Genomic DNA, 14,613 nt, shown 5'->3' with positions numbered 1-14,613 from the left:
ACATTTTGGGGGCCTGCTATGGGGCCCAGTAATATCTAGTTGCACCACTGCTTGGCATTAATTTAAAACTGCTATTTCTGTATTCTCTGTTAAATGTTCACCTAGATATCTATTCTATTAGCCACACCTTGCTCTCATTCATGTTTTTCATCACTTAGTTCACTTTAATGAAAAGATGAGTTACTTTGTACTACATAGTGATTTGTGTTCCTTGTCAAACCATTATGCTCACCCGTTTTACTTTTATTCACAATATGACACGAAATCCCTCTTCTCTCGCTGACGTTGTATCATCCTCCTCTAATCCACGTATGTTTGCACTGTGATGGTATTCCATCCCTTCTTTCTCAACTTTAATCCACATACTAAAATGTAATGTTTGTATTGAGATTCTAACAGACCCGCAAACACAACACTCCTATTTTGAAGTTCTCTCAACGTAAGTTCATTCATGGTTAACCAACTCCCCATATTGTCCCTCCCATTACCTTGATGGTTTTATAAAGCAAGGCCAATATACCTGATTCTCTCACAAACTGATGCTAATAGAGGATACAACTGGCTAAAATGAATTTCCTCTTTGTATTAGGCCTGGCTACATTGCTGGTGGAAAGAGGTAAGTGTGATTCCATTTCTGCCCCTACTTTTTTTTTTACCCCAGTTATCAATACTCATTTTATACAGACCATACCTGACTTTGTGAATGCACACCACTAAGGAACCTTTTTATTATGCTGTGTAACATAAATGGAGAATTTATCAAGGTGTTTTTTATTTAATTACATGCAAACACCATATTTGTCACTGTTATTTTGCACTGTTTTAGACCTTTGTTAGTAAATTCCAGCGAAAATTGCTCAAAGAATTATGCCATTTTTAAGCTGTTTTTTTACATGGCAATGTCTGCTGATGTGTGCCCTGTATGTTTGAAAATGTAGGTTCCTCTTATTTTGCTATGGCAAAGTATTAAAATACTGTTGTCACAGGCTATGAAATAATCAAAATGGTGTATATACTCCAGTTAGACAGTGTGATGAGACCTATCCATTTTTATAATTCTTCAAAAGAATGTCCTGTAAGATATAACTTAATACATTGTTTAGTGATGTCACCAGTTATAATTGAAGCTTGGTGATCATTTGTGTTACATGATTAATTGAATTGTGTGTATTATAAAATAATGTACCTGCTTTTGTAAAATAACAAGATATAAGAAGTCACCTTGGAGTTAAGCCTGACGACTTACGTCTTTATATGGGCACAGAACTCATTTGTGACTTCTAATATGCTTATTTCTTCAGTAGGGGTTCATTTAAACAGCTAAATAATTTGAATAAGCAGTTTCCCTTGGGTAGATATTACCGAATACAGCTAACGTAATTTCTGTTGGGTAGCATCTTAGTACAGTGGGTGGTCCTTCTGCCCTAAGGTCTTGAGTTCAATTCCAGCTTGGTCACCCTGCAAGGAGTTTGTATTTTCTCCAAGTGACTGTATGTGTTTCCTCCCACTCTTCCAAACCATACAGGCAGATTAATTGACTCCTGATAACATTGACCATACGGTATATGAAATGTAAACTCCAGGCACAGGAAGTGATGAATAATCTTTGTAAATATCACTTTGGTGTATTAGGTGAATGTGGGCTGCCTAATAACCCTGTGAAAACATTTCCTTCCCATAGGTGCTGCAGAAACCTGTTATGGTAAGTAACTGACTTCCTTCAAATAATTCTTGAATAAATTTAGATTGCCACGATCACTTGTCATACATGCTGTATGCATAAGATAATGAGACAGAAAGGTCTGTAAACAGATCCTAGAAATATGCTAGTAATTTTCCATACATTTAGGGGCTGATTCACTATGGGTCGAATATCGATATTCGACTAGGAATTGAAATCCTTCGACTTCGAATATCGAAGTCGAAGGATTTAGCGCAAATCCTGCGATCGTACGATCGAAGGATTATTCCTTCGATCGAACGATTAAATCCTTCGAATTGAACGATTCGAAGAATTTAAATCCAACGATCGAAGGAATATCCTTCAATCAAAAAAAGTTAGGCAAGCCTATGGGGACCTTCCCCATAGGCTAACATTGACTTCGGTAGCTTTTAGCTGCCGAAGTAGGGGGTCGAAGTTTTTTTTAAAGAGACAGTACTTCGACTATCGAATGGTCGAATAGTCGAACGATTTTTAGTTCGAATCCTTCGATTCGTAGTCGTAGTCGTAGTCGAAGGTCAAAGTAGCCCATTCGATGGTCGAAGTAGCCCAAAAAAACCTTTGAAATTCAAAGTTTTTTTACTTCGAATCCTTCACTCGAATTTAGTGAATCAGCCCCTTAAACTGTGTTTGAGAACTAGCGGTTCATAGATTAATCATTAAGGGATATCAATACGCATATCTTCAGCAGTTATTTTCTGTTATGTGATAGTAATTAAATTTTATCTTGACTCTTTAACCATGAAAGTCAGAGTGGTTCTAGAACTGCCCTATGGCAGGAAGTAATTTCAGGGTTCCCACTAGGGTGTGGAAGTGACTTGGCTAAATGTGTACACTATTCCACCCAATGAACTTTTAGAATTTAGAATGCCTTCAACCAACCAGTACACCGGCACTATTGGTCGATATGGTGGGTAACATATCCAATATCTTGGGATCATCAGTTCATAAAAGAATTGTGTCAGAATATTTGTAGTATGATAAACTTCAAAGATTGTGTAGCGTATGTCAGTGCCCAGTAACAGTAATTCTGACATTTTCCCACTGTACACAGTAAATGCCTTCATGGTGGTGTTACACAGAAATTACTATACAGGCATAGTGATCAGCGCAGCAGTCAGTATGGCTACAGTTGCTAATGTCTGAAAATATGTTCCTGGGACTTTGCCACTGGTACCAAAAGAAAATTGTGCTAAAAAGATGATAAGGTCCAACTTACAATTTATCTGTTGCTGATTAACTATGTTTAAAGTTATACAATTGTGCCTTAAAGGAACAGTCCAGTATAAAAATAAAAACTGGGTAAATAGATAGCCTGGCAATAGTTGTTACAAGAGTTGCAGGCTTCCAATCCACATCTAAGACAATTCCGTTGAGTTTGTTATCCATGTGATAAATATTCAAACCACAGTATGTTATCATCAAATTATTGAAGTAGACGCACGAGTGGTAAATCTGAATCTAACATTTCCTGTTTCTTTAACTGCAGCTGGCACAGATCCACCTCCTTGCAACACATGTGGTGGTGTATGTTCCTTTGGAAACCCCTGCCAGTGCACTACTGACCAAAGGGAATGCATTGCCACCACTGCTGCTGATTGTGATGCAGCAGATAACACATGTTGCCTTAAAGGATATTTCTGGTCCTCATCTCTCAGCTGCTGCACGAGTAAGTTGTTTCTACTTATTTTGCATGCCTTGGCTATAGCGACAACTGAGTGTGATATAGCTGCCTTACAATGATTACAGATAATTATCATGATATATTTTACAGGCACACCAGCATGTTACCCTGCATGTCAGGGCGATGAAACGTGTACCGTCGTGAATGATACAGCAACCTGTGCCTGTAATAATGTTCCAGATACAGGATTAAGTAAGTCTTTTGACTATTTCTTCAGGAATACATATACGGGAGGGTGTAAAGTTATTATTGGTATATAATCTGTTATATGGAATCCTTGGAACTTGGGGTTTTCCAGATAAGGGAGCTTTTTTTGTAATTTTGTTCACCATACTTTTAGTCTGCTGCTATAGTTTTAACATTAATAAGCCCAGTAAGATTGTTTTGCCACCAATATAGACTAGGATGAAGTACTAGGTACTGCTTTATTGTTACACATCTGTGACAAGCAAACTTGTACTGCAGCAGACTGACTTGCAAGGGCAATTAAAGCCATAAATTCTTATTGCTGCTAGATATAGAGAGATGTACAATAGAAGTGTGCACTAACGATGAGCCTAGTTTCGGCGCGAACAAGACAGTGGGTGTAAAAAATAATTGTCAACCATAGACTTCAATGCATTTGGCGAATTTTTCCCATTTCGTGAAACAGGTCAGATTCACCCATCACTAGTGAGCACTGGTAGGAAAAATCATTAAGGGATTTGCTGCCTATTAATAATGACAGGCATATCGCAAACCGACATAACCTTGTTTAACAATATTGCATTAGGACACGGGTCCCCAACCTTTTTTTTACCCATGAGCCACATTCAGATGTTGGAGAACAACAAAAGCATACATTTTTTTTCTGGGTGGTGAAAAAGATGTGTTGTGATTGGCCATTTGGTATCCCCTGTGTGGACTGGCAGCCTATAGGATGATCTGTTACATTACACTTGTCAAGAACTCCATGACCTGAGAATAGGGTTGCCACCTGTTAATAATAGGAAAAAAAGATAAATATATAGGAAGGCAGGTATTTTTTCCGGGAAAAGGTGGCAACCCTACCTGAGAAAGATATTCAACAAACTGTTTTTTCAAGCCTGCCTGATTGATATTTAAATAAGCCTTGATCAGGTATCAATTCAGAGGGAGGCTTCAGATTGGGGCCATACCAATTAAGTAAAAAGTGGGCAAGCTGGTAGTGTGTATCTATTTGTTTATGGAATGCTTAAGTTATGCTTATTATTTTTATGTTTTTCTTTTAGCTTCTAGTTCCCTCTCTCCAACAGTGAAATGTAACAGTGGTACAATGACTGTCTCACTGAGTAAGTGTCTCATGCAAAAACTTGGATTCGATAGCTTACATCTAAGCAACGATACTGATACCTGCACCAACTCATACACTGAAGTTATTGATGGCAAGACAATGAACAGTATCCAGGCCTTAACACAGTCCAACTGGTGTGGCAATATGGTGATGGTAAATATTTTATTTAAAGTTTATTTAAGAAAATTTTTTTGCTACAGAAAAAAACCAACACTAGCTAGAACTGTTATCCTCACATATAGGCTTATTTATGAAGGTGTGTGAAATGGTTACATTTAGAATTGTTGTTTACATTGTTGTCCTTACACATTGTCCTTACACATTATTGACTCCATGGAGTATATTTATCAACAATCAAGTGATAGAGTTTTTTTTTACTTCAAATGAACTGGAATCACATTGAATGACCTAGAAACTTGAATGGCATCTTATTTAAGAAAAAACTGGAACATCTAAAATTCAAAAGAATGTTACCGACCCAAAACTCGAATTGTATTCAAATGGAACTCGAATCGAGTTTTTCTCCGAAAAAAAAACTTGAATGTCAGGAAGGCTGTTGGCATCTACAAATGGGTCAACGGACTTCTGCCATTGGTTTATTACTGAATTTGAGTTGTTCCCAGGGTCGAGGTATGATAAATCTCAAATTTGAATTTGAATTCAAGTTTAGATTTTTCCCAAATCGAAATTGTGAAGTCTGACCAAAGATCTAACTCGAAAAATTCAAATTTCGAATTTACTATTCGAACCTTAATAAATCTGCCCCGAAGTGTCGAGATTGCAGAAATCATAATTTACAAATGTGTGTTTTAGATTTATTTTATATATAACAGACTAAGCCAGTACATCATAATTTTTATTATACCACCTCAGACCTGGCTTAAACAATTGAAGTCAATGGGACAAATTAATTCAGGGAAAATATTTTGGTATAAAAAAACATGTATAAATAAGAGTAACAAAGTGTGTAAAAACGGTGTTAATATAAAAATATAAGCTATATTTATGCGAGAATTAAACCCTGGCAAATCATACACATAAAACCATTCCACAGCTTTGTTTTATACATAGTGATATAATCATTTTTGAGGTGGGGTCCTCAATTATTAAATGGTAACTCACCACATCAGAGAAGAGGTCAAACCGAAAAATCTTTGGAGCAAGTACTCAATAAAGTCAATCTTCCACCAGGCAGTTGAATCAAAGTAAAATGGTTTATTGTGTTCACAGCCTTACGCTTTTCGTGTTACAAACACTTAGGGGCAGATTTACAAAATTCGAGTGAAGAATTCGAATGTAAAAAACTTCGAATTTCGAAGTATTTTTTGGGTACTTCGACCATTGAATTGGTTAAATTCGTTCGAATTCGAACGATTCGAACGATTCGAAGTAAAAATCGTTCGACTATTCGACCATTCGATAATCGAAGTACTGTCTCTTTAAAAAATACTTCGACCACCTACTTCGGTAGATAAAACCTACCGAAGTCAATGTTAGCCTATGGGGAAGGTCCCCATAGGCTTGCCTGTGATTTTTTGATCGAAGGATTTTCCTTCGATCGTTGGATTCAAATCCTTCGAATCGTTCGATTCGAAGGATTTAATCCTTCGATCGATCGATCGCAGGATTTGCGCAAAATCGTTCGACTTCGATATTCGAAGTCGAACGATTTTAGTTCCCAGTCGAATATCGAGGGTTAATTAACCCTCGATATTCGACTATTGATGAATCGGCCCCTTAGTCATAGGCCTATATTTTATTCATAGTGAACCATGAATGTTTGGCAGATTTCTGTGCCTTTCTTTAAAATGCCTTTATGAATGTGCCCTTAAGTCTATAACTACACTTCTAATTGGCTTACATTCTGTCCATTAATAAATGTTTACTATCCTACTCTATTATCATAGGACATGAATTAATCAGCATTACATTTATTTATTGCATTATATCTGTGTGATCTTGTTTACTCTAGGTTAATGCTTCCACAGTTTCTTATACAAACACCCTTGTTATTGGTTCTACAACCATTTTCAAAGTCAGTTTCACCTGTTCTTACAATCTTTCCATGCAAATCAACCTGGACTCAGCTATACGAGTCGTGATGAGGTAAGTTACGAAACATTCAAATAAGGATGCCTAACCTAGGACTGTAGTTAAACTGCCATCACAAACTGTTGTGGATATGTAATATAAAGTGCAAAGTTTGCTGCAGTTCTTATGACCTATAGCAAGCTATCGGCAGTTCGTATCACATATATCAACCAATCAGCAGATAGTATTTCTAGATCCAATGTTTAAAAGCAAACATCCTATTGGCTGATACAGGTTTCTGTATTGGCAAACTCTGTGTGTTATGTTACATGTGGAGAAACTGTGTAATAGTTAAACAGATCTACTGTATGTCTACAGAGTACAGACCTATCCTTTAGAAAGAAAAGCAAACTACAAAATAAGTCAATATTTCGATAAGTAATATTTTACAATATATTATTAATTTTATATTTATATTATATATATTATATTTTATATAAAAAATAATTGTATGTAACAATAAATAACTGTTTACTTTACAGTTCAGTCAACCTTACAATAAATGGTCAGGGCTCAATTACCACCAAAATGGCTGCTTACAGAGACGAAGCCTATTCGAGGCCTATACTATCTACTGAAGAATTATCGACTGGCTCCGACATCTTTCTAGGAGTATTTTCTGAAGCTGCAGATGGAAACAAATTTGTTTTGAGGGTTGAGAGCTGTGTTGCCACTCCTGATGGTGACCAGAACAACGTGAACAAAATTATGATTGTGAACGCAGGGTAAATATTTGTTTTCTTCTTTAGTAATTGCTACTTACTGCAAATCTTACATTTACATTGAATGTAATGCAATAAGGATTTCTGCTAATAAACGTAGGCAAGGGGAGAGGCATCTACACCATCAAGTGAAAAGTGTGGTAGGAAAGCAAATAAAGATATCTATGATATTCTTACTCTAGTACCATTTTTACCAATAGGTGTCCAGCCAACGATGGAGTCTTTGCAGATGTACAGCAGAATGGTCAAGCTCTTGAGGCCAGAATCAAAATTAGTTCATTTGCATTTCAAGGTCAGCCTTTGGTGTATATCACATGCAAGGTCCGACTATGTGACAAAAGTGGAGTATGTACTGGGGTAAGTTAGTGAAAATTTACAACGTAAAGAAGTACAATTACAGTATGATCTAGAATGTTTGGACATTTAAGGATTAAGCTTATACATTTTGTACTAATTATAGTCCCCATTTATCATGCATATCATATTTTTTTTTGTAGTGCACCCGTAGCCGCCAGGCTAGCACAGATGAAGGCACCCTAGAAATTGCAGTGAATTTACAAGGTATGTGTTCAGAAGTCTGGTGTGCGCAAGGTGTAGACAAGGGTGAGGCCTTCAGTGTTCCAATGTTATCGAACTAATACTGAAGCAGTTGTGTGGCACCCAGAGGGCCTAATTGCAGCAGGTGCAGAATGATTGAGTTACTATACCCTATGGTATGTTGCTATACCTGGGTGACTTCACTTTTTTCTGATTGTTTTCGTGTCTCATTCTTCTTGTCACTTTATTTCATATTATCATATTACTAATCTGAAATGTCATGTTTGTTTTCTAGATAAATACTATTCAGATAGCTCTGTATCCCACTCAGGTAAGACTTTTCATTGTATCTCCCTATTTTCTCATATTTCTGATTGTATTACACCATACTAGGCTATCCTTGAGAAATGTGGTATAAAACTAGGTATGGTTAGGTACTTTTAGACATTTGTAACAGGGTTACCTGCTATTAGCTTAAAGGGTAACTGTTGGGTAACTTCTAGCAAACATCAGACATCAGTGACTTGAAAACTGGGCATGATGTGCACCTGAAACAAGTTTTAATAAGAATGGCAAAAAGCAAACCCACCACACAGGCAAAGATTTGGGCAGGTAGCATGCAAAACAAGTCCATGGCCAAACAGGCCAAGGGTCACAACTGGGGACTCAGAATATGTTGCTCATTTATCAGCTCTGGGTAAACTCAGGATTAAATAGCCCTTAAATTGGACAGTTGTCTGCAGCTGCACCTAATTACAGTGATGCAACTACTTGGGGTCCACCAGAACTGAAGGGATTTTCTTTGCATGTGGGTGTTTCTGGTAAAGTGGGTGTTTCTGGTAAGAAGTTTGAATAGGATAGAGGTTGGACACTCTGAACCCGGGCCCAAACTAGCATTACTGTTTACAGCTGAAACATAAACACCAAGTCCCTGGCACATCCTTGACACTGTTTATATTGGGAGACAAAAACATCTCCATGAAAAGCTCAGAGAGGCAGATTTCGATTTTTTGTTTGCTTGTCTATGCGGATAATATTTGATAATAGTTGTCAAAAGTCATTAACATTTTACTTGTGGTCAATTTACTCATTTAATACCATGAATTATTTAAAGGGGTTGATCACCTTTTATGTTAACTGTTAGTATATTAATAGAACAGGGTTCTCCTACCTTTGTTACCCATGAACCACATTCAAATATGAATAAAAATATGGAGAGCAACATAAGCATGGAAAAAGTTCCTGGGGTTGCAAAATGTGGGTGGTGATTGGCCATAGGTAGTCCCTATGTGGACTGTTTACAGAAGGCTATGTTGGGCAGTGACATGGTTTTTATGCAACTAAAGCATACTTTTAAGTCAGGAATTAAAAAATAAGCTCCCACTTTGAGGAAACTGGGAGCAACATTCAATAGGTTGGTGAGCAACAAGTTGCTTGAGATCACTGTTATAGTTTTTGAATTATTTGTCTTTTACTTCTATCTCTTCCCAGCTCTTGATGGGAGTCAATGACCCTTGAGGCCAAGCAGCTATAGCACTTAAAGGCTACCTTTTTTTGTCATTGATACTTTGTATAATTTTGTATTTAGGCCTCTCTATTCATATTCGAGTCTCTAATATGAAGCTTGGTTGCTAGGTTAAGGAAGCAGAGACATTCCACTATGGAGAGCTGCTAAACAAAAAGATAAATAATTCAAAAAACACAAAAATGGAACCATGAAAACCATATGCAAATTATCTTAGATATATCTTGCAGATATGGCACCATGCAGTGCTGTGTACCATATAACCATATTTTCATGGTCACTGCTACCTTGTTCATTTCTGTTTTGCTTTCTTACATAAATTCAATTTCTGTAGATAAATATATAATCTAATGTGGTTTTTTTCCATCAGCTATGTGCTGGACTGTGCTGGCTGGCTTCCTGCTTGCCCTTCTTAAACTCTACTGAGGAGACCACTGACATCCATTTAGCTGAGCCGAGGATGGTCATGGGATTTAGTCATAATCGAGACTATGTTTCAAAAAGACTGGATATAATTTATTGCTTTTCACACAACTAGGACTAAACTGGATCATTTCACAATTTGTCACTTGCATTGTGACAGATGATTCCCCTTTCTTATACTCCAAGACTGTAAGCCAGATTTGTTAGATAAGCCTTAAAGGTCAACCACTCAGCTTCTGAGTTTCAAGATTACTGGTGTGATTCATGTTAGTGTCACACAAGACTGTGTCCTAATATATCTTATATCTAATCTCTTACTTTATTACATATATTTTGACTATGCATGTATACTATAAAATGGTATGCTATTGATTGATTGGTAACATTTCATTAAACTGAAAGCTGCAAATATCATTTACGAGCTATTAAGTTATGATTCTATAAACCAAAACAATAGACAATGCCATTTGCTGTTTATATTTGCCCACCAATGTTCAATAATCTCACTGAAGACAACATGCTATTATTCTTGTATTTATATATCAGTTATACTTGTATTGAGATCTGCTTGATTCAGTTCAAAGTTGCATATTGCTCATGCTGTAGACATTGTATTTATTTTATTATAAATATATATATATATTTTATTACTCACATGTGTTTGTGTACTATTAAAAAAACAAGAGTAACTGGTTTGTGGGCTCTTAAAGTATTTACTATAGCTGATGGCAACCAGGCATATTTTGGTTGACATAAGTACCAAGTTTCTAAATAGTCCAAAGATACAACCCCCCCCCCCCCAAAAAAAACCTTACAATGCAAGTCCTGGGATAAGCCCTTGTGAGACTGAGTAACTGAGTAACTGAGTAACTGAATGAAAAAGCACTTTTTTATTACTCTAAAACGAGCAAGACTCTTAATAATAAACCTCTGCAAGTAAAAGTAGTTCAGGTTCTATAGAAGTCAATGGGAGCTGCACTGATCCTATTGGACTTTTTTTTAACCATTAGGAATTTTAGAGGTTTTCAGATTTTTTTTCACTAGTAATCAAAGGAGATTTTCGTATTTTTAATGCATGTTTTTCATTCATAATTTTTATAATTAGATCTTTTAATAACTTACTAAGGGCTAAACTGCACAAGTGCTTCTGCAGGATGAAAAAACGCATCCGACAAGTCAGATGCAGTGGCATCTATTGATGAGCGAATTTGTCCCGAAAAATTAGTGAAACATTGAAAAATTCGTGAAATTCATTTAAAGTCATTGGGCATCCAAAAAAAATTCTGTGAAACAATTTTTTGACAACCATGACAATTTTTTTCGCTCCGAATGCATGAAATTCGTCCATCAGTAGTCGCATGGGTCAAAATATAATGGGACTGATATAAAAATTTGATGCATAAACTAAATGTAAAACTTTCCATATGACATGACTGCTGGATGGGAACATGCACACTGCATCTTCATCCGACAAGATACAAACAGATGGTGTTGAAAAGACTTTTTTTCTTACTGAAATTGCCTCCATCTGACTTTATCTGATCCTACTTTACTTTTTAACGTAGGGGGATCAGATTTTGTAGCATCCTTTAAAATCTCATGCTATTGGGTGGCTGACCCACAAAATCTGATGAAAAGCACACGTGGAGTTTTACCCTAAGGCCAATGACACGTGAGGACTTATTTCGTCTGGTCTTGAGTTGTTGCAGTGGTTCCAGGTGCAGGCAAAGAGGAAAGCAAATGTTAGCATTGAGATCAGCCCCGTGTGACATTAATTTTATCATCTGGGTTTATTTCTTTGTCCCATAGAATTAATTTTATCCAAATAATCCAAATTTTAAAAAAATATTTCCTGCTTTGCTGTAATAACAAAACAGTACCTTGTGCTTGACTGGACAGTTTATATCAGTGGCTATACTTTGTTTTCGGCAATCTGGGTAGCTAAGTGGCAGATGAGATTCATCTGGAATTGGACACCTAGGGGTATATTTATCAAAAAGTGAAGTTAGAGATCGCTACAGTCCTCTAGAGTGAAATTATGCCACTCTCCATTCATTTCTATAGGGGTTTGAAAGGCGTATTTATCAAAGGATGAACTTTCAATTTCACCCATTGATAAATACTCTTTTGAAAATCCCATAGAAATTAATGAATTAGGTGGCAGTATAATTTTGTATAAAAGGAGAGCACACAGAACTCTTCCTGGATCCCACTTGGTAGGGAGGTGGGTACAGGATTGGGTCTGGGCAGTTCCCAGGCCTTTTAGTTAAAGTTCAGTATAGTTAACACTGTTATAGTCGCTAGGAGTGAAAGGTCAGGCTAGGTTGTTTAGCCGGGCAGCTCAAGGCCCCAACGAGGAGGACAGTGGGGTTAGTACCCTTGTAGTGATCAGCCGCCAGCACAGGGACACAAGTTTACGGCAGGAGATTTGCCAAGGTGCAAGACCTATCTGGTGAGTGAGTGAGCTCAGGGGCAGGAGGTCTGCCAAGGAAGCAAGATACCACCAGAGAGTAGGTAAGCACAAGAGCAGGGGGAGCTGCCAGAGAGCAAGATACCACAGTGAGTACACCTCTGCTGGGGAAAGGATCACCAAGACAGGCAGTGTTACCTCTGGGGAAGAGGTTTACCAAGAATATTCCTAACTGTAAGTGTTACAATCTATTGAGAGGATCTCTGGGATTGATGTGAATTCATACAAACTGCCATTGAGAACTGTTGCATTCACTAAAGGCTTGCTTGTTCAATAAAGAAGTTTATTTGTTTGAAGCAACCCCTGGCCTGCTGTTATTTCCAAGCTGATTTATTTGTGCACCAGAACTAAAGCCAGGATCCACCTGAGGGTGAAGAATTTTAAGTACCATTGTACCATAGCCTAAGGGTGCCTGAGGTACACTGACAGTAAGTCACCCTGCTACACTTGGGTGCTTGTCTGGAAAACTAGCTTTCTGTGCCTAATCTCCCTTCAACCAGCCAGATGGAGTCAAGAGATGTTGTTAAATAGTGCCAGGCAGCGGTTGTGGATCCTGCGCTGAACTGTTGCCTGTCACAGAGTTTTCCACAGGGCAAATTTACAGATGGTTAGACTGTCTTGCACCACAGAACAGATGCTGCATTGTAAAGAAGCAAAGAGAGGAGCACATGGGACATCTTCAGGTGCTACTAAAGTTACTTCAGGTTGGCAAGTTACTTGGCAAGAACTAGGGGTAGGCAGAAGAGGCACGTGCCTAGGGCGCAAAAGTGGAGGGTCACCAGGCATGGTACCTCTTCTGCAGCTTTCCCCCAGCTCAGACCCTTGTCCCTCATCTTGGCAGCCTTGTGTGTCTTCAGCGCGTGCCTGCGATCTTCCGTGCATACGCATGCGCATTTGAGCATCTGCTCGCACTCCCGGCAGCAACTAATATATCATTGTTGCACGCACACCTCCATGCACGCGTGCAACGGAGTAGATGGGAGAAAGCCGAAGTGTAAGGAGAAGCAAGGTTCCTTCTGAACTGTAAGTTATTAACCTTTGCGTTGCCAGTTTAAGGTACATTGGAAGTTAAATAAACAGACATTATCCTGCTAGTCCATTGGAAGGGGCTGACAGCATTGCTGCACACTTCCAACTGCACCAGAGGGAGCACTGCTTATGTATATCCTTACCAAGGGACATATCACCACCCTTTGTTGTCTTTACACCCAAAGACAGAATCCAGTTTTCCAGTTCAGCAGAAACCTGAAGTGGAATTTACCGTTGCCTTTCATCTAGGTTGCTGTGCCAATTGCAGCTCATCCAGACTTTTCAACCCAGTAAGAGGACCCCCCACCAATATACAATATATCCAACTGGTAACATTTTGGGGGACACTGGGGTTGTAGGGGTTTTTTGTGGTGAATTGTCATAGTTACTGCAGTGCAACCACATTTTAAAGCTATCTAATGTATCTAATGTATGTAATGTATCCACATCTTCACAGCTCTCACTGTAAAAACCGAATCGAATATTTAGGCAGAACCTCTTTTCTTCTAATCTAATGGGTGACCTTGTGTCAGATGGAAAGACCTACTGGTAAATAAAGCATTAGAGAGATTATTATATGATCCCCTTATATATTCATACATAGTAATCATATCACCCCTTATGAGCCTCAGCATGAACATCACCAACTTGGCCAGTCTCATTGCTGATTTTCCATACCTTTTACCAGCTTAGTTGCCCTTCACTGGAGCCTCTCTAATTCAATAATGAATATAAAGGGAGTAGCAGTGAGGCAAAAAGGGGGAAAGGGGGGCCATGAGTGGTCCCGGCCTAGGGCTACCCTATGTATAAATCTGGCACTGTCCCTCCTTACCCTTCACCCATTAATGTAACTGCCCAACTGCAACACTAGATGAAGTTAGCAAACTTCTAACCTGCTCCCTTGGCCCCATACCTCTTGCCTCCTTTATCCAATTTCTGATACACTCTCTCCTGCACTTACCCACCTATTTAACCATTCACTCATTACTGATACTTTCCCATCTTTATACTGTACGAATAAGCACTAATTACTCCTATCCTCAAAAAAAACCTTCCCTTGATCCCAGCTCTCCCGCCAACTATCGTCCAGATTCCCTTTG

At 38.1% G+C, this 14,613-nt stretch overlaps 1 protein-coding gene across 1 annotated transcript; it reads left to right on the top strand.

The window, feature by feature from the left end:
• The first annotated feature begins 540 nt into the window (after nt 1-540).
• On the top strand, nt 541-10,661 carry LOC121400559 (pancreatic secretory granule membrane major glycoprotein GP2-like). Its single transcript, XM_041583898.1, has 11 exons — nt 541-616; nt 1,682-1,702; nt 3,210-3,389; nt 3,495-3,596; nt 4,655-4,869; nt 6,689-6,822; nt 7,290-7,532; nt 7,730-7,886; nt 8,027-8,090; nt 8,362-8,397; nt 9,962-10,661. The coding sequence occupies exons 1-11, from the start codon at nt 568-570 to the stop codon at nt 10,015-10,017; spliced, it is 1,257 nt and encodes a 418-aa protein (XP_041439832.1). The 5' UTR covers nt 541-567; the 3' UTR covers nt 10,018-10,661.
• Nucleotides 10,662-14,613: the final 3,952 nt, after the last annotated feature.

The sequence above is a fragment of the Xenopus laevis genome, chromosome 2S, assembly GCF_017654675.1.
Source record: "Xenopus laevis strain J_2021 chromosome 2S, Xenopus_laevis_v10.1, whole genome shotgun sequence".
NCBI lineage: Eukaryota > Metazoa > Chordata > Amphibia > Anura > Pipidae > Xenopus > Xenopus laevis.
This window is presented reverse-complemented; position numbering and strand designations above follow the sequence as displayed.

Bases quoted from the DNA above. Each gene is read 5' to 3' on its own strand.
- LOC121400559 (XM_041583898.1), top strand. From the start codon at position 568: ATGAATTTCCTCTTTGTATTAGGCCTGGCTACATTGCTGGTGGAAAGA. The intron at 1,703-3,209 runs GTAAGTAACTGA...CTTTAACTGCAG, and splicing joins TGCTGCAGAAACCTGTTATG to CTGGCACAGATCCACCTCCT. The intron at 8,398-9,961 runs GTAAGACTTTTC...TTTTTCCATCAG, and splicing joins TAGCTCTGTATCCCACTCAG to CTATGTGCTGGACTGTGCTG.